The sequence below is a fragment of the Rattus norvegicus genome, chromosome 7 (genome assembly GCF_036323735.1).
Source record: "Rattus norvegicus strain BN/NHsdMcwi chromosome 7, GRCr8, whole genome shotgun sequence".
Taxonomy (NCBI): domain Eukaryota; kingdom Metazoa; phylum Chordata; class Mammalia; order Rodentia; family Muridae; genus Rattus; species Rattus norvegicus.
This window is the reverse complement of record NC_086025.1, coordinates 92,162,011-92,186,364: the sequence shown is the minus strand read 5'-3', so window position 1 is coordinate 92,186,364 and position 24,354 is coordinate 92,162,011. Positions and strand designations below refer to the sequence as shown.

General features: G+C 44.8%; 1 protein-coding gene across 2 annotated transcripts in view; it reads left to right on the top strand.

Moving 5' to 3' along the window:
• Nucleotides 1–22,733, top strand: part of Tmem65 (transmembrane protein 65) — a 104,799-nt gene extending 82,066 nt beyond the window's left edge. For both annotated transcript variants that reach the window (XM_063264121.1, XM_063264123.1), the window contains one exon: nucleotides 21,371–22,733. In XM_063264121.1, coding sequence (XP_063120191.1) covers nucleotides 21,371–21,423 — 53 coding nt within the window. In that variant the 3' untranslated portion in view covers nucleotides 21,424–22,733. The remainder of the gene's footprint in view (nucleotides 1–21,370) is intronic.
• Nucleotides 22,734–24,354: the final 1,621 nt, after the last annotated feature.

Sequence of the window (24,354 nt, the reverse complement as noted above, 5' to 3'; positions counted from 1 at the left end):
CAGGGTAATTCCACAGGGGGTCATATGAGGAAGACCTGGCTTTTGTAAGCCAGGAGACCCTGGCTTTTGTAAGCAACATATCCAAGTGAAGCTTAAACAAATCGAGGGCCAAGGCTGATCAGAATTTTGGCTGGTCAGAATGCTGTCAAGGAGGTAACTTTGCATCAGAATAAGAAGGACCTTGTAGATAAGTGGATATAGACATATGATAGGGGATCTGTTAATTTAATCTCTACTCAGCATTGGCTAACTATTTTCCTGTGGAATTGATTTGAATGAAAGCAGAGGCAGAGGGACAGAAAGGAAGACAAGTTAGCTCAAGGAGTCACAGTAGGACCAAGCTTTAAAAGTACTCATCATGGCCAGAGGGCTTCAGCGTCTACCTAGGTGGCCCGTAGATATGTGACTGTCATATCTGACACAGCAAATCCTGGCAGTGGGCAAAGCAGTGAAAACAATTTTATTTACAGCTGTGGAAAGCAAGGCTGACTGTGGTTGGTCGGCTTATCCCAGGTCATCAAAAATGAGACCCTTGGTTGAGTGTTGCTACCAGTGGGGAGCAGACAAGGGCATCTGTACCACTGCTAACCTTGTCCCACCCCTCTCCATCTGTGACTGAATGATGGCATCCCCAGGAACCCTCACAGGCTTGCTGCCATCTTCCCATCTCTCCTTAGCCCCTGCTCATCAGAACCTCAAATACTACCAGGATGAGTTTTTCAAAGTCAATCTGAGTCCCTGTTCTTTAAACTCTGCCCTGAGTGGCCATTGTTCTTACAACAGAGGCAAGTTCTCTCAGTGTCCCTCAAGACTCTGCTGGTATCTATGGTCCTGGATGCTGACTGTGTGCTGAGCAACTGTGACATACTCCCAAGACCTGTTCTACTACCGTTTACTTCAGAGCAAAGGGAATAAAAAGTCCATCTGGATTTAACATCTCAGCCAACTATGACAGTGATAATATGGCACTCTGGTACTGGGGCCATCTACCTACCCTCTTTGTATCCTGTCTTTGTTGTTAGTAAAATCTACTTTTTTAATATTAATCCCATAGGTTTTTGTGTTAGTTAAATTAAAGCGTAGGTTTGAAGTACCTAGAGAAGTGCTTGGTACACCAAAGATGCTCTGTATATGATAGCTCTGTGTCCTCACTTCCTTTAATTGATAAGCTGACATGGTCTAGAACTATCTGAGAGGAAACCCTTGATTGATGACTTGCCTAGATCAGATTGGCTTTTGAGCATGTCTGAGTAGTTATTATGATTGTTAATCAAAGTGATGGGATCTAGCCCACTGTGGGCAGTCCAATCCCTAGGCAGGTAGTCCTGAGTAATATAAGAAAGCTGCTTAAGCATGAGCCTGTGGATGGATAGGTGAGCAGTGTTCCTCTATGGGTTGTGCCTTGAGTTCCTGTCACATTTTCCCTCAATGATAAGTTGTGACCCTAAGTATAAGCCACATAAGCACTTCCTTCCCCTAGTTACTCTTGGTCAGAGTGCTTCATTACAGCAATGGAAAGCAAACTAGAACACTATTTATAATCCATTCTATCAAAGCTCCCAGATCTGGAATTAGTATCTGAGACTCTGGTCTCCATCCAGCTTTCCTGGCTGATGCCTGGCCTACAGATGGAAGCTTGGTCTGCTAGATCCATTCGCAGTCCCACCAGAAGCTTGCACCTCATGGAATGCACACCCAGATGCCAACAGCCTGGGCATTCCACCTCATTCGGTCTCTGGGTCCTGTAGAACCAGTGTCCATGGGAACCAGAGCTAGAGATGACAGATGCAGCCAGAAACAGGTCCCTTGTTGCATGTTTTGGAAACCTAGAAAAGGCTGTTTAATCAAGGGACGAGGTAGGCATGCATATGAAAGCATGTCTGGGGATTTGCATGATCTCTTCACTAAGAAACACTCAATTTCACTGCATCCCAATGGAAAGGGTAAATGCAGCTATATGGCTCACAGCTACCTTCTGTATCAGTTTCATTCTCTGTAAGGAGAGAGTTAAGTGAGGTCGTGTAGGCACAAACCACAGTCTGGCACTTTCTAATGATTTTCATAAGTAGAAGACACTGTTACTATTAGTTCCTGGTGATATTTTCATGGGAAGTGACTTCACTGGGTTCGTAATGAGGATTCTGGGATGGGGAGATGAGGATTACATGCTGGTTCCACCCTTCAATCTCTGTGTCTCTTCCTCCAAGAAGCCCTGGGAAGGCCTCAGTGAGTGACTAGATGCAAAGTGTGTGGAGCAAAGGCAACTGTCATTGCTCCCCTGGGGCTGATTTACAGCCATGAGGTCACCCCTTGGACACTGGACACAGACAGTCTTGGCAGTTACTAACATTTAATCTTAAGGTAATTACCTTTAAGTGTCTTAATCTCACAGCTATACAATGGAAGTGATACTGGCAGCCAATTCATAAATTCTTGGAATTGAACATGACAAATGTCATACAATATTGGATAATAATTTTGTCATTGCTGTTATTTACTGCTGGTGGATAATTCCAGAGCAGATGTGTGGGCCTGTCTTGGGTCAGTAGAATGGGTTTCCCAGCCTGTCACCATGGGGCTCCTTCCCATCTCAGAAAGTGCTCACTGTGAGATATGTTTGTCAGTGGTAACCTAGGACCTTGCAGGCCATCACTGTGGCCAAGTGGTTTGAGCTCTGAGCTAATGGATGGGAATTCCTGAGAGCGAATTCAGGGGCACGCCTTGTGGTGAAAACTTTCTCCTTCCTTCATCAGTCCCTTTGCTTCAGAGTTGACTGTAAAAGGAGCTGATGGGAGATGGGGTGAAGGATCTAGTCACAGGGCTCAAACACTGGCCTGGGCTCTAAGCTGAGAGTTTCCTAGGATGAACTGCAGCCAGAGATCAGCCTGAATCTCAGTCAAGTTCTTCCTTGGGTTCAGACCCTCTGTGGTTTCCAGTTCCCATTAGATATAAGGGACAGTGTTGAATTCATTCTGGTATGATCATGGTGGTAGATCACTTGACCCATCTAGTATGTGTGACAGGCAACTCTAATTCACCGGAGGTGAACCCCACTTCCATCCCCACTGTGCCAGTCAGACATAGTGGACTCAACTTGGTTCCCAATCCAATTGCTTCTTTGCATTGTTGTTGGGTCTTCAGATGCCGCTCCCAAGACTGCCACGCAGCAGTTTTTGTTGTGACAGGTACATGCATGATAGAAGACTTTTAGCAACCCTTCTGTGGTCCTAAGGCTTCCTTTCATCAACAATCGTCATACAATGATGAGAGAAAGTTCTTGGTCTCTTCTTCCTGCCCTTCTCCTAAAGGAAGAAGGGAACCCATAAGAGCTAAGGTCCCTTTCCCCTAGGCTCAGTTATTCTGGAAACTACCCATAAGTCAATGTGGGCAGCAAAAGTCTTAACAGTTCCCAAGGAGCCAGGGAGTCTAAGGAGGCCCTTCAGTTAGAAGTTAGTGCCGTCTGGCCCGTCATTCACTGGGAGCCAGCAGTCTCTTATGTGTCTGGGATGAACCTACACACATTTGTTTTAAGCGTCCTCCAGGTCATTTCAATAACCAGATTTTGGGTCTTTCATTTGGATTATAATGACCTGACATGTGAACAGGAAGACATTTTGAGTCCATTAATCAATTTGAGTTCATTCTGCCAACATTATTAGTCACTATCTTTGTCAGTGAGGGTTCTGGAATCTCTTATTATTTTGATGAATGTTTAATAAATTAGTTGTTAGAAATGCAGGACAGGGGATTTTTTTTTCATTAGCCAAAGAGTAGTACCACTGCTCAGAGTACTGCAACCCAGCAGCTGTCACTATTTCTAGGCCTGACAGGCAACAGGAAAGAACACTCCCTTGAACGGATAGAATGAGGTGTCAGGCCTTTATACAGTCTCCACGGGGACTCCATCATCCCACCTCCACCCACAGGGGGAGACCTGGGTTCAACACCTGTGCCTCACCATTGAAGCCCAACCAGATGCTGGAGGACAGGGAGGCACTAGGAGTGGACAACCGAGGGCATCCTGGAAGGGCCCAGGGCAGGGTGGAATGTTGTGGGGGACAGGAGAAGGTCACCAGGATATCTGCATTGTGCCCCACTCTGATGTTGGATGTTAGACCCAATGGGTAACAGAAACTGTATCTACCCCAGGGAGCTGTCTGCCTACAGCAAACTTGCTAAAGGATCTCCTGCACAGTCTTCTTCCATGGTTCTTGATCCAGATGCTGCTGGGAAGAGCTTTGGAATGGTACCTTCCTCCCTGCTATATGTTCATGGGCACACGCCCTTCTTTCTGTGGGGTGAGGCTTTTCAACAAAAATATTTGGGACAAAGCTGGGAAACTCTGTTTTGTTTTTAATTGCAGACTTAGAATCCAGCAATCGTGCTCTAAGGTAGTTGTCCCATCTTTGGTTCTAGTGTTCATGACTGTCCCAGTGCCAATTTCAGAGATCCATAGCTAAGTTATCTGTGTTATACTTCAACATAATTTCATTTCCCGTGCAAGAAAGTCCTGGAGATGTGTGGGCCCCTGAATTCATGGAAAAGTACATCAGAGATGAAGCTGTATGAGAAAATCTTTCTACCGTTGTTCTCCAAAGGACTGTTTACTTTGTCATGGTGTTGAGAATGCATGGATGATCTGACTTTCCTCTAGTAGAGAATTGTGGGAACTGAGATGCCCCCCTCTTCCTTTCATGCAGAGTATGGCTGTGGAATGGCTTTGAAGGAGTTGGGTTCTCCAATAATGTAAAGACAGAATGTTTACTTTGGGTTCTATCTTGTATCAAATACTTTGTTCATGTGAAAGCTGGGCTGCTTTCCCACATATTTTATTACCTTGATGTTTGTCACCTTTCTGCACCCTCTAGAAGGATTTTTTTTTTTAAGTTTGCTTTGCTCGCTGCCATGATGCTGACAGCTGGAACAGTGAGGGCACATCGTAGCTACCCGCGGAGCACTGAATAACTTTGAGAGTCATCTCATTCCCTCCCCATGAGGACTCCCCATGAAGATGAACTTTTTTACTCACAAATCAGGGAACTAAGATTCTGAGGGTAGATACTTTTGAAGATAGTTTAATTTGTGGGCCACCATCTGAGGTTTTAAAAAAAGTGTTTCTGAAGCTAATTATTTTGCTAGGAGCATTTTTTATCATTCTTATTTTTTTAAATTTTATTCAAGTATATATTACATGTTTAGTATATTCCTTCATGTGTCCTAGCCTCTCTCCTCTTCCCCCAACACCCTTTGTCCCCTAGTCAGGGCCACTCTCTGGAGAAGTCTCATTCCCCACCCCCCCCCCTTAGCAGTTCATTGCTTGAAACTTTTCATCTATGTTGGAATGTCAACTGACCTTGAAATCATTCAGGTCTTATTTAGGAAGACGTTTTAGTCTACATTTTCGTCCATTCCTCTTTTGAACACCTAGGTTGGTTCCACCGCAGTTAGTGTGAATAGTGCTGCAGTAAACGTTGATGTGTGCATGCCTCTGTGGTGTGCTGATTTGGAGTCTTTGAGAAATCGCTGGCAGTGCTGCAGCTGGTACCATTTAGCTGCTAGTATGTTTGCTCTGCTTGGTTTTGTGTGTTGATTTCACACAAGCTCGTGTCAGCAGAGAGGAAGGAACCTCAGTAGGAGAAATGCCATCCCCGCCCCGTGAGATCCAGCTGGGAGGCATTTTCTCAGTGATCATTCGAGAGGGCCAAGCCCATGGTGGGTGGTACCATCCCTGGCTGGTAGTCCTGGGTTCTATAAGAAACCAAGCTGAGCAAGCTGTGTAAAGCAAGCCGGCAAAAAGTACCTCCTTCTTGGCCTCTACATCAGCTCCTGCCTCCAGGATTCTGGCTGTTTGAGTTTGTGTCCCGAGTTCTGTGATGAACAGTGATATGAAAGAATAAAGCAAATTAACCCTTTCCTCCTTAGCTTGCTTTTTCGGCTGTGGTGCTTCATCAAAGCAATAGAGCCTCCAAGACAATGGCACACCTATTTTGAGTGTTTTGAGACCCAAGGAATATTTCTTGAGCTTGGTTGTATTTACAGGAGACATTTCCATGACTTCCCACCATGGCCTTCCAATTGAGTATTTGTTCTTCCTGTTCCTCTAGCATTGTGTGAAGAAGTTTTACCCACGGAGTGATTAAGGAGGAAGCACCCGTTGTCCAGGTGTGCTGATTTGAATATGCTTGGTCCATGGGAAGTGGCGCGATGAGGAGGAGTGGCCTTGCTGGAGAGGGAGATGTGGTCTTGTTAGAAGAACTGTGTCATTGTGGGGGTGGGCTTCAAGGACTCAAGCTCCACCCAGTGCAGAGAGAGTCTCTTCCTGGCTGCCTTCAGATCAAGAACTCTCAGCTCCTCTCCCAGCACTGTATCTGTCTGCATGCTGTCCTGCTTCCCGCCATGATGATAATGGACCCAACCTCTGAACCTGTAAGGCAGCCTCAATTAAATGTTGTCCTCTATAAGAGTTGCCTTGGTCATGGTGTCTGTTCATAGCAATGAAACCCTAATGAAGACACCAGGTCTATATAAATGTTAGCTCCCACCTTATGCAATCATAACCTGCTTCTCACTATATGCAAGAGCTGAACACAGGCCAAGGACAGTGACATTTCATAAGGCTACAAGGTCAAGCTAAAGTCGTCCTTTGAGTTTCTGTCCATCTCTTTCTGAGCCCATGCATATGTTCAGCTCTCTACCACAGAACAATGTCCCTTCTGCCTCACCAGTACCTACCAGAGCACCTGCTGTGTGGGAGGTGTCTGATAGGTTGATGCAGTCCATCGACTTTACAGGGTACATTGTGAGTCCTTAAAGGCTCTCAGCTTCAGCTTGAGACCTTTTTCTTGAGAATTCATCATGCCCTGTGAGCCGGTAGGAGGTGGGATGAGAGTTATTGTGGAACCTATTGACAAATAGGCACAGATGATGATTAATTTGGCAATTACTTATTTTGGTCTTAGGAAGCATTTTTGTTGTTCTTTAGTCCTTGATTGATGGGGTGGCTCTCAGCAGCATGTGGGTCCATTTTGTGCTTCACTGGTGAGTCCCACAAAGGCCCGCTGAATCAATTGAATTGAGGGGTATGAGAGGAACCAGGAAGATAATCTGTCATTTGTGTGGCAGACAAAACCACCTGAGTCAGGGAGATGCAGGGCGGACAGACTTCTATCCCACAGGTTTCTAGACTGAGTGCTGAGTCAAGACCTAGTACATGATGTATGGACCCTATGTAGATGCTGTCTGTAGAAATCCTAGAGGAACAGGGACCTCTGTGGTGCTAACTTAAATGCCGGGGATGAAGTGTAAAGTGTGGAGTGTAAAAGAATGTGAAAAAAAAAATACTCTGTCAAGCAAGAAGGAAGATGTGCTGGTTGTAGGGAGGGTTCAATGGTATAGGGCGTCCCAAAAGAGTTTTCTGGAGATAACATTTTGAGTCTGGAAGGCTGGAGATACCAGATGTGTGGAGGCAGAGAGAAAAACATCTGGATGTCAAGCATTCCCTGAGCAGCAGCTAAGAGGAGCAGGAATTATGTCTAAGGGCAGTAGGCTCCTCCTGGCTAAGCATAAGAGACTCTGGGTCAGAAACCTGCAGTGGGCAGTGAGGTCTTTGGGATAGATCTTGGAAGCCCACTTTCTAGTCTGTGAGAGCTTGAGTGTAGGAGCAGAGATTCTTAGCCTTGGAGCCTGACCTTAGGGATCTGACTTTAGACTCGTTAGCTGACTGACCCTGGGCAGCTGTCCTAGTGGACACCAGAACATGTCCAACTCACTCTCTCTCTCTGGCCCTGTTAGAGAGATGCAAATAGCTCACATAAAGCACTTGTTACAGTGTGTGGAGAGCAGTCAGTACATGAGAGTAGATAGCAGCTATGGTGTTATTTTTGCTATGGCTAGAAGTGGAGTCCCTGGTAGGTTGCCTTGAGGTGTGTAGGAAAGGGAAGCAGATGGCAACAGAATCTACTTTGGAAATACCTAGGTCATGACTTCTCTTATGAGCACATTTTTGTTAGTGATGCTCCATTGATATGGACAGACATTTTCTTGATGCTTCCAGGGTATGGCATCGTTTATCTAGAGTTACAGCAAATGGTATTGTGTATCTTGTGTATTGGAGTAGAGTTGAGTTGATTTGTTATAATCAATTAAAGAATTTAGGGAGGAAGGACAGCTCAACTCTAATCATACTTTATTTTATTTTATTTTATTTTATTTTATTTTATTTTATTGAGTCAGGCTCTCATGTATCTCATGCCTCAAACTCTCCATGAAGCTGAGGGTGACCTTGAACACCTGATTCTCCTGACTCCGCCTCTAGAGTCATGAGACTGTAAACCATGCTTGGTTTATTTGGTGCTGAGGATTGAATCCAGGGCTTGGTGCATGCTAGGCAAGCATTCTACCAACTGAGCTATACTTCCAGTCCCCAAATATGTTTTTGAAAGGTATACTGGGGTTGTGGTTGCAGCTCAGAGGTATAATGCTTGCTTAACATGTGCAAGACACTGGATTTGATCTTCAGGCCTTAAGTCAGAAAGATTTATCTAGCAATGCCTGTGTCTTAAGTATTAAATTAGGAAGGTGATACACAGGTCAGTGGCTGTTGATACCCTCTACTAACCATCTTAATTGGGGCCACTAACGTAAAAATAAACACAAATGTCACAACTTTAGATATCTCTCCTCTCTCTCTCTCTCTCTCTCTCTCTCTATATATATATATATATATATATATATATATATATATATTTGTTGTTGTTGTCATTGTTCTAGTACTAGAACCAGCATTGCTATTGTTATTGTCCTTGTAAACAAGGACTTGTCCATGTTTAGGTGGTCATCTTGGTAAGGCTTGATGGGTGTTCCCCTTGGCATTCCTAGGAGACACAATCTTACAGCAAACTCCCTGAGATTGGCTCTTACAATCTTTCTACCCATTATTCCTCAATCATGCCTAAGCACACATGTAGATGTATCCTTTGGAACTGGACTCCCCAACTCTGCGTTTTTCTTGCCTATGGTTTTCTATAATAATTTCTGTCTGTTGCAGAGGTAAGTTTCCTTAACAAGGGGTGGGGACTATAATTATCTGTGGGTAAGGAGAAGTATTTAGAATGTAGTTAGGGATTATGATGGTTTAGCAAACATATATATGCGAGGAACATAATACAGATTGAACAAGTTTTCTTTATGTATTTCGGAATATACATACATATGCATGTATACTTGTCTGTAACAATGAAAAAAGGTCATGAATTTGAAAGAGAGCAAAGAGGGGTATAAGGGGTCATTGAAGGGAGAAAGGAAGGGAGAAACGTGTAATTAGTATCCCCACCCCCACCCCCCAAAGAATAACAGCAGCAACAACAAGAAGCTCTGTGCACCTAGACATACTAACCCACCAAGGAAGGGAAGGGCAGACTTGTGGTCATTGTACTGTCTGCTTCCTCTCAGTCTGGCACAACATGCACAGCAGTGCACATGGCAGTGTCTCATTTGACACTCAACAGTAGCTGGCAGAGCGAAAATCATTATCTCCATGGATAGTCAAGGTCACAGAGCTAGAGAACCAAGCAGCTTTCCCAAGGTCACAGAGGTGATGGGTGGCAGAGCGGGGGGGCTGGGATGCAGGTATCAGCTTCCGTCTCCCCTTTGCCTTCCCGGCCCTCGGACACCACACTCATTAAGTTGATGAGGAACGAGCTTTAATCTCCCTAATGCAGATGCATCGTGCCCTGGTAAAGAAAGCCTGCTTCCTCTGAACAAGTCATTGATCATTCTCTGTATGGGGAGGGAAGGTGAGGTGTAAATGGCTTCTCTCCCACTGTATGCAGTGCTGGAAGACTGTCTCAGAGCACTTGCCTCCCTGTATTTCCATTGTTTGCCTGCCCTAAAGTCAGGGTCTGCTTTAATTCAACCATGGACAAGGCGTTCTTCCTTCACACAGCCCTGAGATAGGGCTTGGCTCCTCCCGTAACAGTCAGCGTTGGAAGGACAGTCTGGCTCAGCGCTGTGCAAAGGCTGACTCACCCAAAGCTGAACAGCCTAGTGCTTCACCTCGAAGAGTGAGACAGTCAGAGACTGACTCAAAAACCCCAAGTGCCCCAGTAAGACTACAGTCAACTATCGCAGCATGCAGTGACCGTGTCTTAGCTTTCTCATGCTCTCACACGGGTAGCCTGGCACTGTCTGCATCCTTATGACAGTGTTGGGTGACATTTCCTGGAGAGACCATTTCTGTTTATCCCCGATTGATAGAGTGACAGTGAACCAAAGAAACCATTCATGCCAGTCCAGTGGGTTTACATGGGTGACTTGAGCGTTGTATCTCCGTGTAGTCTACCACAGCATGGGTGGCCACTCACAGAAGCTGCATTCCTGGAGTCCTTGCAACTTTCAGACAACCAATCGCTCCACCAGAGTCTTGTCTCCCCTAGCAACTGCTTCTGTACCTCAGTATAAAACATGATTATTATATGTTTTACAACATTCTGTTGGGCTTCCGAGAGTCTCTCTCCGTCCCTGGGAGGGAATGTTTAAATTCTGAGGGAACCCACCCATGACATGGCTCTATCATGCGAGCACTCTGTGGGCTTTGTGCAAGATGGGATGGAGCAGAGTCTCTGTCATGTGACTAATGTCGCAAAGATCGCAAGTACCTGAATGTGGTCAGTCTGGCTCTAGTGGCCAACAGTTACCCGAACTCACTACACGACCCTCGTGGTGCTGAGTGGAACCACGGCGATACTTCAGGCTCGTGACTGAAGTGTCATCAGTCGTGGTAGTTGGTGAGGTGCCACAGTAGTTTAGCTGTGTCTTCCTTGGGTCGTAGGCCTGAGATGAGCTGGTGTGAGGAAGAAGGAAAGCTCTTTCCTCTGTGGTGGAGAAATGCAGATGCTACACTCCTGCCTTACTCGAGATTTTTCAAGTGTCAAAATGGCCAAGTGGTCACACTGATGGCTTCCCATCAAAGGCCGAGAAGGCTGAGACATAAGGCAGTGGGAATTTGATTTTCTGTAGATCTGAAACCTCATCTCTCAGGCTCACCAGCATCTCTGACTTTATGGTGTGGCTTAAATGACCTCAAGAGGATAAGGGGAAACCCACCAGCCCAAGTGTGAGCTCTTTTCCTCACACGTAAGTGAGGATCCTTGATATTAAATCCATTTGGTTTTGCGTTGGGACCTGAGGTGCACTTGGCACCCTTCCCTGGTTAGTATAAATAATCAGACAGGCAGGTGGAGGGGAGGGTTCTGCTAAATTAGCACCTTCCAGCCCTTTGGCTGAGAAGCCTCCAAATCTACCAGGCTTGCTCCGTCCTCTGCCAAACACACAGCTTTGAGGTTTTCTAGACTATTCCCAACCTTACAATGTACGGGCAACTAACTATAGACTGAAAGTAAAGAGCAGTTCTGATTTTTAAAACAAGAGCGAACAAACTCACAGGCTACACTTAAATATCCCAATCCAATGGCTTCTCCTGTATTTTCAAGTTATGCAATGATCCTTATCTATTTCTACAAGGAGGACCTGATTTGGGAAAATCAAGGCAGCAGTGTAAGCCGGAAACTGTGTGAAAGCTAAGGGTCTTTCACATTCAGATTTCTAAACGGGGAGGGCAGGACCCAAGTGACCAGACATCAACTGTTTTCATCTTTTTTTTCTTTCATCTTCTTTTTTTTTCTTCCTGATCTCAGAGCATACAGTGCAGCAGACGCGTGCTTGAGAGCTTGAGAGAAGAAGCAGGTTCCGGATGAGAGGAGCTGGGACTTGTTTGGAGTCTTGTATTGATGATTCCCACAGCTCCCTCCCGAGTGGCTTCCCCGCCCAGGAATTGGCCACGCCCACTATAGAGTAGGGATAATGTAGATGCCCTCTTAGGTGGGCAGGCACTCAAATGAGCAGGACTCATTGATGTTAAGGAGGCCATTTCCCTTTAAAGCATTCCTTACGCACGGGCCAGAGACCCATCTTGGGCTTCGCTCCCTGAGTTTTAATCCCGCTATTTACCTGTCATGTGATCTTGAAGATATTATTGGATGTCTCTGAGGCTTGATTTTCCCTCACCTGTAAAGCTGAAACAGTAATACTTAGTAAACCTGAGAGGGGCTGGTCACGTGATACTTGCCGCCTCTGTGGAAACTGCCCAGCATTAGGCTAATGGAAGCCCTTAGCGTTTTTGTTTTTTGTTTTTTGTTTTCTTTATTGGTAGTAGATCGTTCAGATGTGGTCACAGAGCTGTTCTCGTGCGTGGGCTGCCTTGAGCTGGGAGAACCTTCACTCTCTTATCTCTTCGGTAAATATTTAACAAATGCAAATGTCGTGAGGGGTAGATAAGCTGGGAAAGTCCTTTGCTTCATGGGGTTCGTATTCATACAGGGGAAGACAAACTTTAACAATGAATAGGCAGGCAGTTTCAAGCGGTGAGGAGGATTATGGAAGAGCTCAACCTGGAAAGACAAGAACTATGCAGGCAGTGGCTCTTTTGGGTTGAGCGTCCGGCATAAAACCAGCCCCAAGTTTTTCTGTGTTTTCTTAGAATTCTCCCTGTAAAATTCTGGATATCGTGTCTGTGACGATTTAGCATCTCCCAGCAGAGGTTGGAATGGCCGTCAAAGCTGCTGTTGGGTCCTTTGCTACTCTCCCAGTGGCGTTTTCTAACATAATACTGTTTTAATGGATATAGAACTTGTGGGTAGTGAGCTAACGGAGCGTGCACACTCGGGCTGATCCAGCTCAGGCCACATTGACTTCTCTCTCCATATTCACTGACGTCATCTCTTTTTGCATTCCAGTGAGCACGGAACTTGACAAGCTGGGACCAGTTCTGGAGTCATCACTTTTGCCTCTCTGGGGTTTGCCAGTGCTCGGCTCTGAACCAAACTCCAGGCTGTCCCTGAGTATGATAGGCGGAAAGGACACACAGCGAAACTTTAGAGATCCTCCGTAATTTTGAAGATATTAGGCATGTTAGATGTTTGTCATGGGAAGCTGGGAGGTGTGGAAGTTTAAATTTGCTTGGCTCTTGGGAAGGGGCAGTATTAGGAGATGTGGCCTCGTTGGAGGAAGTGCATCACTTTGGGGGTGGACTTTCAGGTCCTGTGCGCAAGCTCTGCCGGGCACGGGGAGAGACCTTCTCCTGGCTGCTTGCAGCGCCATGTCTGCCTGCAGGCTTCCATGCTTCCCGCCATGATGATGATGATGGACTGAACCTCTGCGACTGTAAGCCAGCCCCAATGAAATGTTTTCTTTATAAGGCTTGCCTTGCTCATGGTGTCTCTTCACAGCAATGGAAGCCCTAAGACACAGCGGCTGTAACTCAGCGGCCGAACACTTGATTGGCATATGTAAGGACCTCCCAGTACCACAAACAAAACAAAGCAATATATCAACTAAAAACAACCAAAACCCCTGAGATGGGATGGAGCAGAGTCTCTGTCATGTGACTAATGTCGCAAAGATCGCAAGTACCTGAATGTGGTCAGTCTGGCTCTAGTGGCCAACAGTTACCCGAACTCACTACACGACCCTCGTGTTGCTGAGTGGAACCACGGCGATACTTCAGGCTCGTGACTGAAGTGTCATCAGTCATGGTAGTTGGTGAGGTGCCACAGTAGTTTAGCTGTGTCTTCCTTGGGTCGTAGGCCTGAGATGAGCACAGAACTACCGCTCACTGCTTTCCTGTATAGGTACATACATCTGTCTAACAGTTCTCAGCTTGGTCAGCAACTGGGAGCCCCTCCGCCTTCCATCTATGGGCATCCTCAGGTCTGTCTGCTCGTCTTTCCACCAGAGTTCAGGCAGTGTCACCCAGCCTTGTTCCAATAGAGCAAATTAAGTAGCCTTGCCCATTATGCCTGTCCTCCGTGTGCCACGGGACTTCACACCTGGCCACAGACCCAAAGGACTCTTCAGATGTTTTAATTTTTCTATTTAGTTGATTTGCTTTCATCCAAGAGTGACCCAGGTGCAATCTTAAACGGCAGGGAGGGGATGAAAGGTAAAGTCACGTTTGCTTCCCGCCTGAATGAGGCCAACACTGTCGACCTCACAAAGGATTTCTGCCATTGCTTCCTGACTGAAAGTTTATCAGAAACAGGAATCCCCAGGACATAGGTGGGCATCCTAAGTGTGTGACGTATGTTAATTCTTTGATCATAAAATAACACAGTGAGGAAGATACCTCTGTTCGTTATCCGAAAGATTTTACAGGAGAGCGAGCTGATGTGGAGAAGCTAAGCAATTTGCCCAAGACCACACAAGCAACAACTGGCAAAGCTGGAATTTAAACTCAGGCAGTCCAGCCCTGAGGTCTGTGCTCTTACTTTTCGGCTTGATGTTTCTCACTGTTCTGAAGTGGAAACAGGCAGTGGGGGTTATTATTGATTGAATTCTGACTGGTTTCCAAACACTGCCGGATCACCACAATTAAGCAAGAAAATGGGACATTCTCCTAGTTTTATAATTATTGCAAAACTATAACTCAGAGAGATTATCTCACTTTTCTAATTATTGCAAAAACCACAAATCAGACATAAAGTACCTTGCCTGCAGGCATAGATAGTCAGGGGCAGAGGCATGAGTTAGCTCAGATGTCTCGTTGTAAAGTCAATATATGTCCCCTTCTCTGCACCAAAAGATGGCTGATAAAAACACTCACAAATTATAATCTTAGTCTCCCCGAGTGGCAGTAAGGGTGTTTTAAGAGACCTTATATATTGCCGTCCCAGTAATTTTATTGGATTAGAGAAGCGGCTTCTCCCCCATGGCCTGAGTTCTTCCCCTTCATTAGGTCACATGATGAACAGACAGCCACGCCTCCCGGACTCTCACCCTACCTGTCTGTTAAGTGAGGACACCAATCATGGTTTTAGCCTTGTGACGCCGCTTTAAACATCTGGTGCTATCTTCATGGGAAGGGTTTTCAGAATAAAATTCTGTGAAGGAAATCTGCTGAAACATGGTGGCTGAGGAGCAAACCCCGGGGAACTAAGGACAAAAATCCGGCAGAACCTAATGCTGCAGAAGTTTAGAGGGACATCTCTGCGGGGCTGTCCTTGACACACCTTCTGCTTCAAAGGCATGGTTTCCAGGTCCGTTTTCCCCCTGTCTGTTCTGGAGACCATCTGCCTGTGCATCCATCCATCCATCCACTGATCTAGCTTTTCATAGTGTGTCAAGCATGCATGTTATCCTAGTTTCTGAGGCTATGATGCAATATCCCCAAATAATGGTTCCTAATGGGAAGCACGCACACATGCATGCATGCACGCACACACACACGCACGTGAGCATATACATATATTTGGTATATTATTAAGTGCTTAAAAACGACTAGAGAAAATACTTTATATATATTTTATTATTTAATTTTTACATAAAGGGATACGGGGATTATCCTCCCATTTTATAGAGGACAAAACAGACTTAGGAGAGTTAATAATGTGATTAAAGCCAAGTGATTAGAAAGCAAGCAGGAGCCCAACATCTATTCCCAATTAGGACTCCAAAGCCAAAATTTCATTTTATAATTGTACTAAACCGCACAGTTATAATCACTTTTAAACGTTTAGCTTTTTTTTTTTCTACCAAGTACTGTGCCTACAATATGAAAGGATTAGGAGGGTTGTCAAATGGCGCTGGTTAAGGACAATGCCTAGGGAATTGATAGACTCTTAGATGAAAATATTGGCCTGAAACACCACCCCCCGCCCAGTAATGGATGAGTGGGGTTTGGAAAGTGATGTTAGAAGCTGCTAACATATTGACGGCTTAACAATCCAATCTTTTAAAAGAGCCCAGAACCTTCCTTTTGCTTGACTCTGCTGCTCTGCCCTCCACCGGTTGATCTGTTCTCTACTGGCTCTATTAGCTGAGTGTCATGGTTAAGGGAGGCAACACGGAGCCTGAGCCTGTGCAATGGCTGCAGGTAGGGAAAGAGCCTATACAAGCCTGTTCCCATGCTGGTGCTGAGCCGGAAGCTGCCCTAGATGCTAAGAGGAAAGGATGGCTGTGCATAGAGGAGAGCAAGGATGATTTGGAGCCTGCAAGCGTGGATCAGAGCCACGAGGGGAAGTTGGAGCTTTCAGCTCTCTCTCATTACCTCCGACTTTATCGATGTGATGACCTCTGTATAAAGCTTTTGCTACAGGGCTGTGCATGCATTTGTCTCAAGACTCAGGTATACTGAAGGTGAGGTTTAGTGAGAAGTCTTTACATCACTGGAGGAATGTCCTTACTGCTTAGAAATTTATTACCTTAATTCATTGTTTCCATCGTCATTTTGCCTGGTTTTCTCACCGTGTGTGTGTGTGTGTGTGTGTGTGTGTGTGTGTGTGTTAATTTCTTTGAACCTCAAAGAGGTACCAAAAATTAAAAGCACATTTAATCAATGGACAGGAGGCCAGAAGGTGTTCCAGACCTTGACAACGGGGCATGACAATGACACCATCTGTCCTGGAAATCCCTGGCCTTCCTTCTCAAGTTGTCTTATTCCAACCAGGCGAGGCTCTGAAGAGCCTTGTCCTCATCATCACCGCGATCCTTGCAGCAGGCAGCTGGCAAGCAAACCAGACCGTGGAGATGGTGGCCTGGAGTAGGAAGGAGTGGCTTGCTGCCTTCTCCTGGTTATGTTCCTCACTTACTGCTTCATGGTAGAGTCCAGGAGAGCAGCTAGGCACACATGGAGCCTTTCCTGTCACCCTCCTTCTCTACCATGGTGGACTGCAGAGCCGCAATGAACCCTAAAGTGTCTCTCTCAGGTATTTTGGCCATGGTAGTATAAGAGTAACTGACACACCTGATGTGTGTGTGCTTCCTTGTGTGTATATTGCTGTTGTCACTGAAGACAGTTCTCTAAGTTGCGGTTTCCGTTGCTGCGAAGAGACGTCATGATCATGGCAGCTCTTATAAAGAAAGCATTTAACTGGGGCTGGCTTATGGTTCAGAGGTTTAGTCCATTGTCATCATGAAGAGAAGCATAGTGGCACACTGAGAGTTCTACATCTGGATTGAGAGGAAGAGAATGAGACAGTGGACCTGGCTTGAGCATCTGAAACTTCTGAAACCTCAAAGCCCCACCCTCCAACTCCTTCACTTCCTCTCGCAAAGCCACACCCACTCCACCAAGGCCATGCCTCCAGTAATACCACTGCCTATATAAAGTCTATGGGGCCATTTTCATTCAAACCACCGCAGTAAGCTGTGATGTGATCAGAGAGGCAGGGACAGGGGCTGAAGTGAATGATGCTGATGTCTAGGAATGTCACATGCCTTCTGTCAGCCTGGTGACACGGTGTGTCAGGCCAGTCTGGTGGGTCACTGAAGTGGTTTACTGATTTTGGTGCCACCACTCCTATAGGTTCCCACACACTGCTTCCTCTACAGTCCTACACCTGATCCCTGTGGCGTGTTGTTGGAACCAGGCTCTAGAAAGGGACATCTTTGTTCTCCTGCCCCTGTCTGTCATCAGTGGACCCCAAGTTCCTGGACCTCAGCTACATTCCCACTGCTCCCCATGATGGTAGCCAGCCTGTCTCACTCTTCTGAGCCTCAGGTTCCCCAAACTGAGACTTATGGACCCTGATAACAGTGGGCATGGAAACCCACAAAATACCAGTTGCCATAATTGGTTTAGATGCTTTGAATGTCATATATGTACTTGTATGGCCGCATTTTATTTATTGTCCAAAGCAAACCTGTGGGAGAGGTACTAAGGCCACCCCTACCATACGGGGATGGGGGGTGGGGTGGGCGGGGCACTAAAGCTTAGAAACCTGAAACAACTTTTCTAATGCCACAGAGAGAGTGAATGAGCTGTGTTCTTAGTCATCACATTTATTGACTTCATAACTGTTTTTGTGTGATTCTCATCTCCCAGACAATTTTGGATATAGCTTTATACCAATAATTGCTATCTTATTCCCAATTCCGTATAAAACAAGCCCAGCTTAAAGGTAAAGCAAGAAAACTCACCAAGGGATGAACCGGGTTGGGGGGGGGGGCAGTTTAATTTATGTGGAGACTGGCTACTTGGCTTTCTCTGGGGGAAATTTCTGTACCTTTTGTACAGGTTTGATTCACTTCTTAAGGTCATGGAGGAGGCCATCTTGGTGGCTCTTGAGGCTCAGGTAGCTGGTGAGGTTGGCTGTGCTTACCTATTTTCACTGTGGTGAAATTGTCTCAATTTCAACCTTACACCAAACGTGGATCAGCCTGTTCCCTAGATTCATTTCCGACACTCTTCAGGTCTTCTCAAAACACCACTGAGTTCTCTGCAACGACTCTGCTAGCCCCACTGGGACACTTTGGATTAGTGTTCCTGGGACACTCCAGGAACCTTGCGTCCCGAAGTGAATCTCATCCCTCTCTTCCTCCCCCAGATCTCTAAAGCTCGAGGATTCTTAAGAGCCGCTAATCAGCAGTGAGGATTGTAGGATAAAGGCTTCTATGTGCCTGAAGAGCTCAGTGCAAGAAAAAATAATTATTTATCAAGTCACTCTGTTCCCCAAACACCTTTTGAAATTTTGTTTCTATGAGCTTCCATAATTAGCTTTTCAAAGAAATCAGTCATCTTGAAATGAAAAAGTAATAGCGTTCTTGAAGAGCTATAAATAGTCATGGAATGGCTGCCCCAGACTATCAATGCTTATGTGTCTATTGGTAGATGGCAGGAAGGATTAACTGGGAGCAGAGATAAACAACCCCGCCAAAAGGATTCTGCCTAGAAAAGACATGTGTGTGCTGGAGGGTGCTTTGGGATGCTGTGGGGACCTGGTGGGGACCTGGGTGGGAACCTGGGTGGGGGTTCTTCTCTGTTTTCCCAGTCAAGGTTAGCATGGGATGTGGGGTAAGTGTCTCCTGAATGTCATTGACTCCCAAGTGTGATCTTATAATAGTTCTTCAAGGGGAATCTTAGTGGGTACATGGTTACTGTGGTAACCAGACATTGAGGCTACCCTTACTTCTTTTGAGAGGCCCGTTATGGCTGTTGGTTTAAAATCATCGAGGTTTCTATTTAATTGTATTTTTCCGGCAGGAGGATTTATCTTTCTCTCCATTTAGTGCTTTTATTTTTCTACATTAATGTCAGCACACTAATAAGATGGTCACCTCAGCACAAATCAAGGCAGTTGTGCCAACCTGCCTGGAAGCTGGTATCTTTACCACAGACATAATTCTTGTTTTACTTCAGGAAGCCTAATAGCTGGGTGTGGTGATGCATGCCTTAATTAATCCCAGCACCTGGGAGGCAGAGGCAGGGGGATCTCTGAGTTAGAGGTCAACCTGGACTACAGAGCGAGTTCAAGGACAGCCAGGGCTACACAGAGAAACTGTTTTCGAAAACCAACCTCATCCTTAAAACAAAAACAAACAAACAAAATACGAATTTCTCCTAATGAGGGAAGAATATTTTTGCTTGCTTCTATATTTCTCTGAAATATGCAGTAACAATCTCCTCAAAAAATAAAATTTTTACCTTTAAAGGAAAAGAATAAGGAAGTATGGATTTCATTAAAACCTGAGTTGACCTCTTTGTGGCATATCAAAATAGGACGAAGGGGGAAACAGGGCCATGAGATACTTCTCTGTGTACTGTAAACATGGCAGTTGTGGAGTGGAGACACTGTGGTGTGGCTGAGTCATGGCTACACTGGCTAGTGTTCTCCAGGCACTGCTTTTCTACTTTAAGAAAATGACTGACAAACTGGTTACCCAGTCTCCAGTATTTGGCAGACAGCCTCTCAGATGTGAAGTGAAACTGTGACTTCAAAGAAGCTTACAGACAGCGTTTGTTGTAATGACAAAACCTGCAATTTCAAGTGAAAATTACAACCTGGAATCTCTTATCTGTCACCGAGCCTAGACAGTCTGGAGACAGGAGCAGGTTCCTGAGATTAATGGGAGTATTTACAAATGGGATATTTTTTGCCTTCTAAAAGAATTTTCTTTATCTTTCAATAATCGAACTTAACACCTATTTTAAGTGCTACATGTTTCAAGCTAGTGTCTATTAATCACATAAAGGAGTTTAATTGTTTTCTTAGTTGGGTTTTACTGCTGTGAACAGACACCATGACCAATGCAACTCTTATAAGGACAGCATTTAATTGGGACTGGCTTACAGGTTCAGAGGTTCAGTCCATCATCATCAAAGTGGGAGCAGGTGGGTTGGGGATTTAGCTCAGTGGTAGAGCGCTTGGCTAGCAAATGCTAAGGCCCTGGGTTCGGTCCCCAGCTCCGGAAAAAAAAAAAAAAAGTGGGAGCAGGGCAGCATCCAGGCAGGCATGGTGCAGGAGCTGAGAGCTCTACATCTTGTTCCAAAGGCAAACAGAAGACTGGCTTCCAGGGAGCGAGGATGAGGGTCTTAAAGCCCACGCCCACAGTGACACACCCACTCCAACAAGGTCACACCTAATAATAATGCTACTCCCTGGGCCAAGCATATGCAAACAATCGTGCCTATAACAAACTATTCATACCCACCATTCTAATGAAGCCTTCATACACCATTGTCCCCTTTCTCTTCCCATTCCACATCCCTAATAGCCCCCTTAAATTTCATAGCCAACCCCTCCCCCCTCTCAACTTCCACACTGAGGTTGCTTATCTTTCTGGGACTGCCTTATTTCACTTCGCATGATGCCTCCAGTTCCAGCCATTTTACTGCAAAGGAAAAAAATAATTTCATTTTTCTTTATAGACAAGTGAAACTAAGCTTTCTCTCTTTCTGTCAGTCAATTTGGTCTGTCTACCCATATATGTATGGCACATACACAGATTCACTCTGCCACCTCTCTCTCTCTCTCTCTCTCTCTCTCTCTCTCTCTCTCTCACACACACACACACACACACACACACACACACACAGTACATTGTCTTTAACCATTTATTTATTGATGAGAACCTGGTCTGAATCTGTAACTGGCGTACTTAGACTCATATGCAGTGAGTGTGGAAATGGAGATATCTTTATATTTAGCTGACTTTGATTATTTGGGGTAGGTACTTGGAAGTGGTATCTATGACAGGGTCATACTGAAGCTCTAAAACAAGTACGGCTGTCTTTGTTATTGTGTGGTGAACTGTTGCTAGCATTGGAAGGACCTGCAGAACTGAATGAATGAATATTTTCTGAATAATCACTAATTTGACAAAACTCTTCCTGTGAGTAAAGGATCCATCTAAAATGTGAGATGAACCAGTGGACCACAGGGTAACAAAGATCAGAAAGTTCATTCTCTGCGTGTGAACAGTTTTAGATCCCATGCTAATGTTTGAGAACCTACTATAGTTAGATGGTGTATCAAAGAAGATCTATACTTCACTGGAGAAGTCATTAATCCCAGCCTTTCCAAACTATGTGTCTAAACAGGAAGGATTTTCCTCATGAACTTCACCCAAATGAGCTTGCGGACCACATCGTGAGTACAGAAGCAAACAAGAAGCTGGCTGTCTTCTGTTGAGCCCAACATTTCAGGACTTTGCCAAAAGTGAAATAATGCTACTCTTCTCACCTAGATGTCTTGTGATGGGAAGTATGTGTGTATTTTCAGAACATGTTACTTACATTAATAGGTAACAGTAGTTTCCATTGTTGCTTTAGCTAAATTAGAATAGTAATTTGATTTTTTTAGTTTTAATTTGTGATATGGGTAAATACCAATCAATCAATATATATAATGTGTTGTATACATATATACAATATATACACAATATATTGTATCTGTACAGTATATGTTTTCATTTCTTATATGGGTAAATATCAAAGAATATGTATATACAATATTATACATATAACTCATATATATGATATACAATATTATATATATACAAAATATTATATATCTGTAATACATGTACATTGTCAAAGACACTGTAAGAACTCACTAATTTTTAATAGTGTAAAGAAATCCTGAGGCCAAAATTTTGTGAGTCACTGGTCAAGAAACTTAACCATCCTTGAGTGGGTCTGCTAAAGCAACACTATGGTGAGTCCTTGAGGGGACACAAGCTACTGTCCTCTGCTATATTTTCAAAAATTTGGTACATTTTTAATGATTTTATTTTAAAATTATTGTTGTTATTTTGGCATTTTGAGTCAGACTCTGTATAGTCCTGGCTGTCCTGGAGTTCGCTATGTAGCTCAGGCTGGCCTCAGACTCACAGAGATCTGCCTGCCTCTGCCTCCCAAGTGCTGGGATCAAAGACATGCATCACCATGCCTGTTAATGCTTTTACTTTTATTAAATATTATGGTTGAGTATTAGTTATCCACCGAATTAATTGTGTATTTCTAAAATTGGGTCTTCGTGAACTACAAGTGACTTAGACCCAGTTGTTTGGAAATGTGTTAGGATAGGTTCGCCTATGGGACTAGGACCTCAGAATGAGCTAACAGGATTGCTTGAGTTCCCCTGAGGAGCTTAAGGGGATTCCTTTATCTTGAAGCAAGAGAGGACAAATTAAAAAATAAGTAAGAGAGAAACCCAAAAACTTAATACATCTGTTCATATTGAACCTGTACTCTCTTAGATCTCCGGGAAACTGGGCTGGGGATTTAATCTCAGCTAGACACTTACTGTTTGATTGTAGGGAAGCTAATTACTCTCTCCAACTCTCATTCTCTGAAACTGTAGCATTAACTCTCAAAGCTAGAGTCAGGATTAAGGAGTGAATGGATACAATGCCTGCTTCAGAACGGCAGGGGCCATTAATAAAATTGTCGTTACTGCATATACACAGCCTCACCCTTATGCTTTCTACTGCTGCTGGAACATTGGAACATGGAACCACAAAGTGGTTATCCCCAGAACATCAGAATTCTTCTCCCTCCCTGCCTGCCTGCCTGCCTGCCTCCCTCCCTCCCTCCCTCCCTCCCTCCCTCCCTCCCTCCCTCCCTCCCTCCCTCCCTCCTTTACTTCCTCCTTCCCTCCCTCTCTCCCTCCCTCCCTCCCTCCTTTACTTCCTCCTTCCCTCCCTCTCTCCCTCCCTCTCTCCCTCCCTCCTACTTGTTTTTACAGTGTTGGATGCCCTGAGATGTGTGTACTGTTAACATCGATGTGTTGCTAGGACTGGGGCCTTCTGTGGCTTCAGGGGGACTCCGTCTCTTGCCTCTCTCGTCCTTCACACTTCACACTTGTGCTCGCTGCTGGTCTTCCCAGCTTGTGCCACATCTTCTTATCCCTGCTTCAGTCATCTTACTGACTCCTCTGCTGGTCAATCTCTCTTTCCTCCCTCACCACTCCTCCCCTTTCCTCTCCTCCCCCTTGTCTTCTGTCTCCTAATGAGAACACCATTATTATATTTCCAGCCATGTGGATAATTCAGAACAGTCTGGTCATTTCAAGATCCTTGATTTTCTCATATCTGCAAAGTCTTTGTACGTCCTCTGGTTCCAGGGTGTAGGGAATGGATGTTATTGGGAGAGTTATTAAGTATACTCTCATTTAACCTTCCCGTAAATGGAGAACAGAGAAGGCATCAAGGTTGATCAAGTGTGGGGGAAGACAGGCTTTCCTGTCTACTCCCACCAGCTCATGGTTTGGAACTGCTAGAGGCCTCTGTCCTGGACAGGGTCTTTTCTTCCAACTTCCTGTGGGATTTTCACAAAGCTACCACTGTATACAAATACAGTGTTCTCTGTTGACTTCATGCTCCACAAAATATTTATAAATTATATAGTAGGGCTTCTTGGCTTTCTAGTGATCAGGAATTGAAAATAATGGTTTTATTTCTGAAGTTATTGAAGTCATCAAAACCATTAAAGGCAAGACTAAATATTAATAATGGTTTAGCTCACAAACAGTCCATAATGTATGACCAAATGGTCCAAGGTTAGCCTCTCTGTCGAGCTTTCATAGCTACATATAATGGCTCAAGATGAGCCAACGTTTGATACTCTACTCTCCTAAGAATTCCTTTGTTCCTAGTGCCTCCTTGTCACTATGGTCTATTTAATTCTATCATGCCAACTGTCAGGCTCACTCTCAGTCTGGTTCTTAGTCTGGTTTGAAACATGGTTCCAGAAAGACGGTGATCTTCGGGACCCTGCTGAGCTCTGGTAGGATGAACCATAAATGGTCCTTAGAAGAGAAAGACCTCAAAGAGATTTTGATGTATAATGAAATGCTGTCAGGATTCAAGACTCATGAATAAAAATAAACAAAATCCCCATATCAGGCAGGGTTGTCTTGCAGAATGGAAACAGCAGAATGTGTATATACACTGTAGTGGTTTGAATAGGATTGGTCCAGGAAGGGGTACTATTAGGAGGTGTGTCCTTGTTGGAGTAGGTGTGTCACTATGGGCATGGGTTTTAAGACCCTCATCTTAGCTGTCTGAAACCCAGTCTTCTCC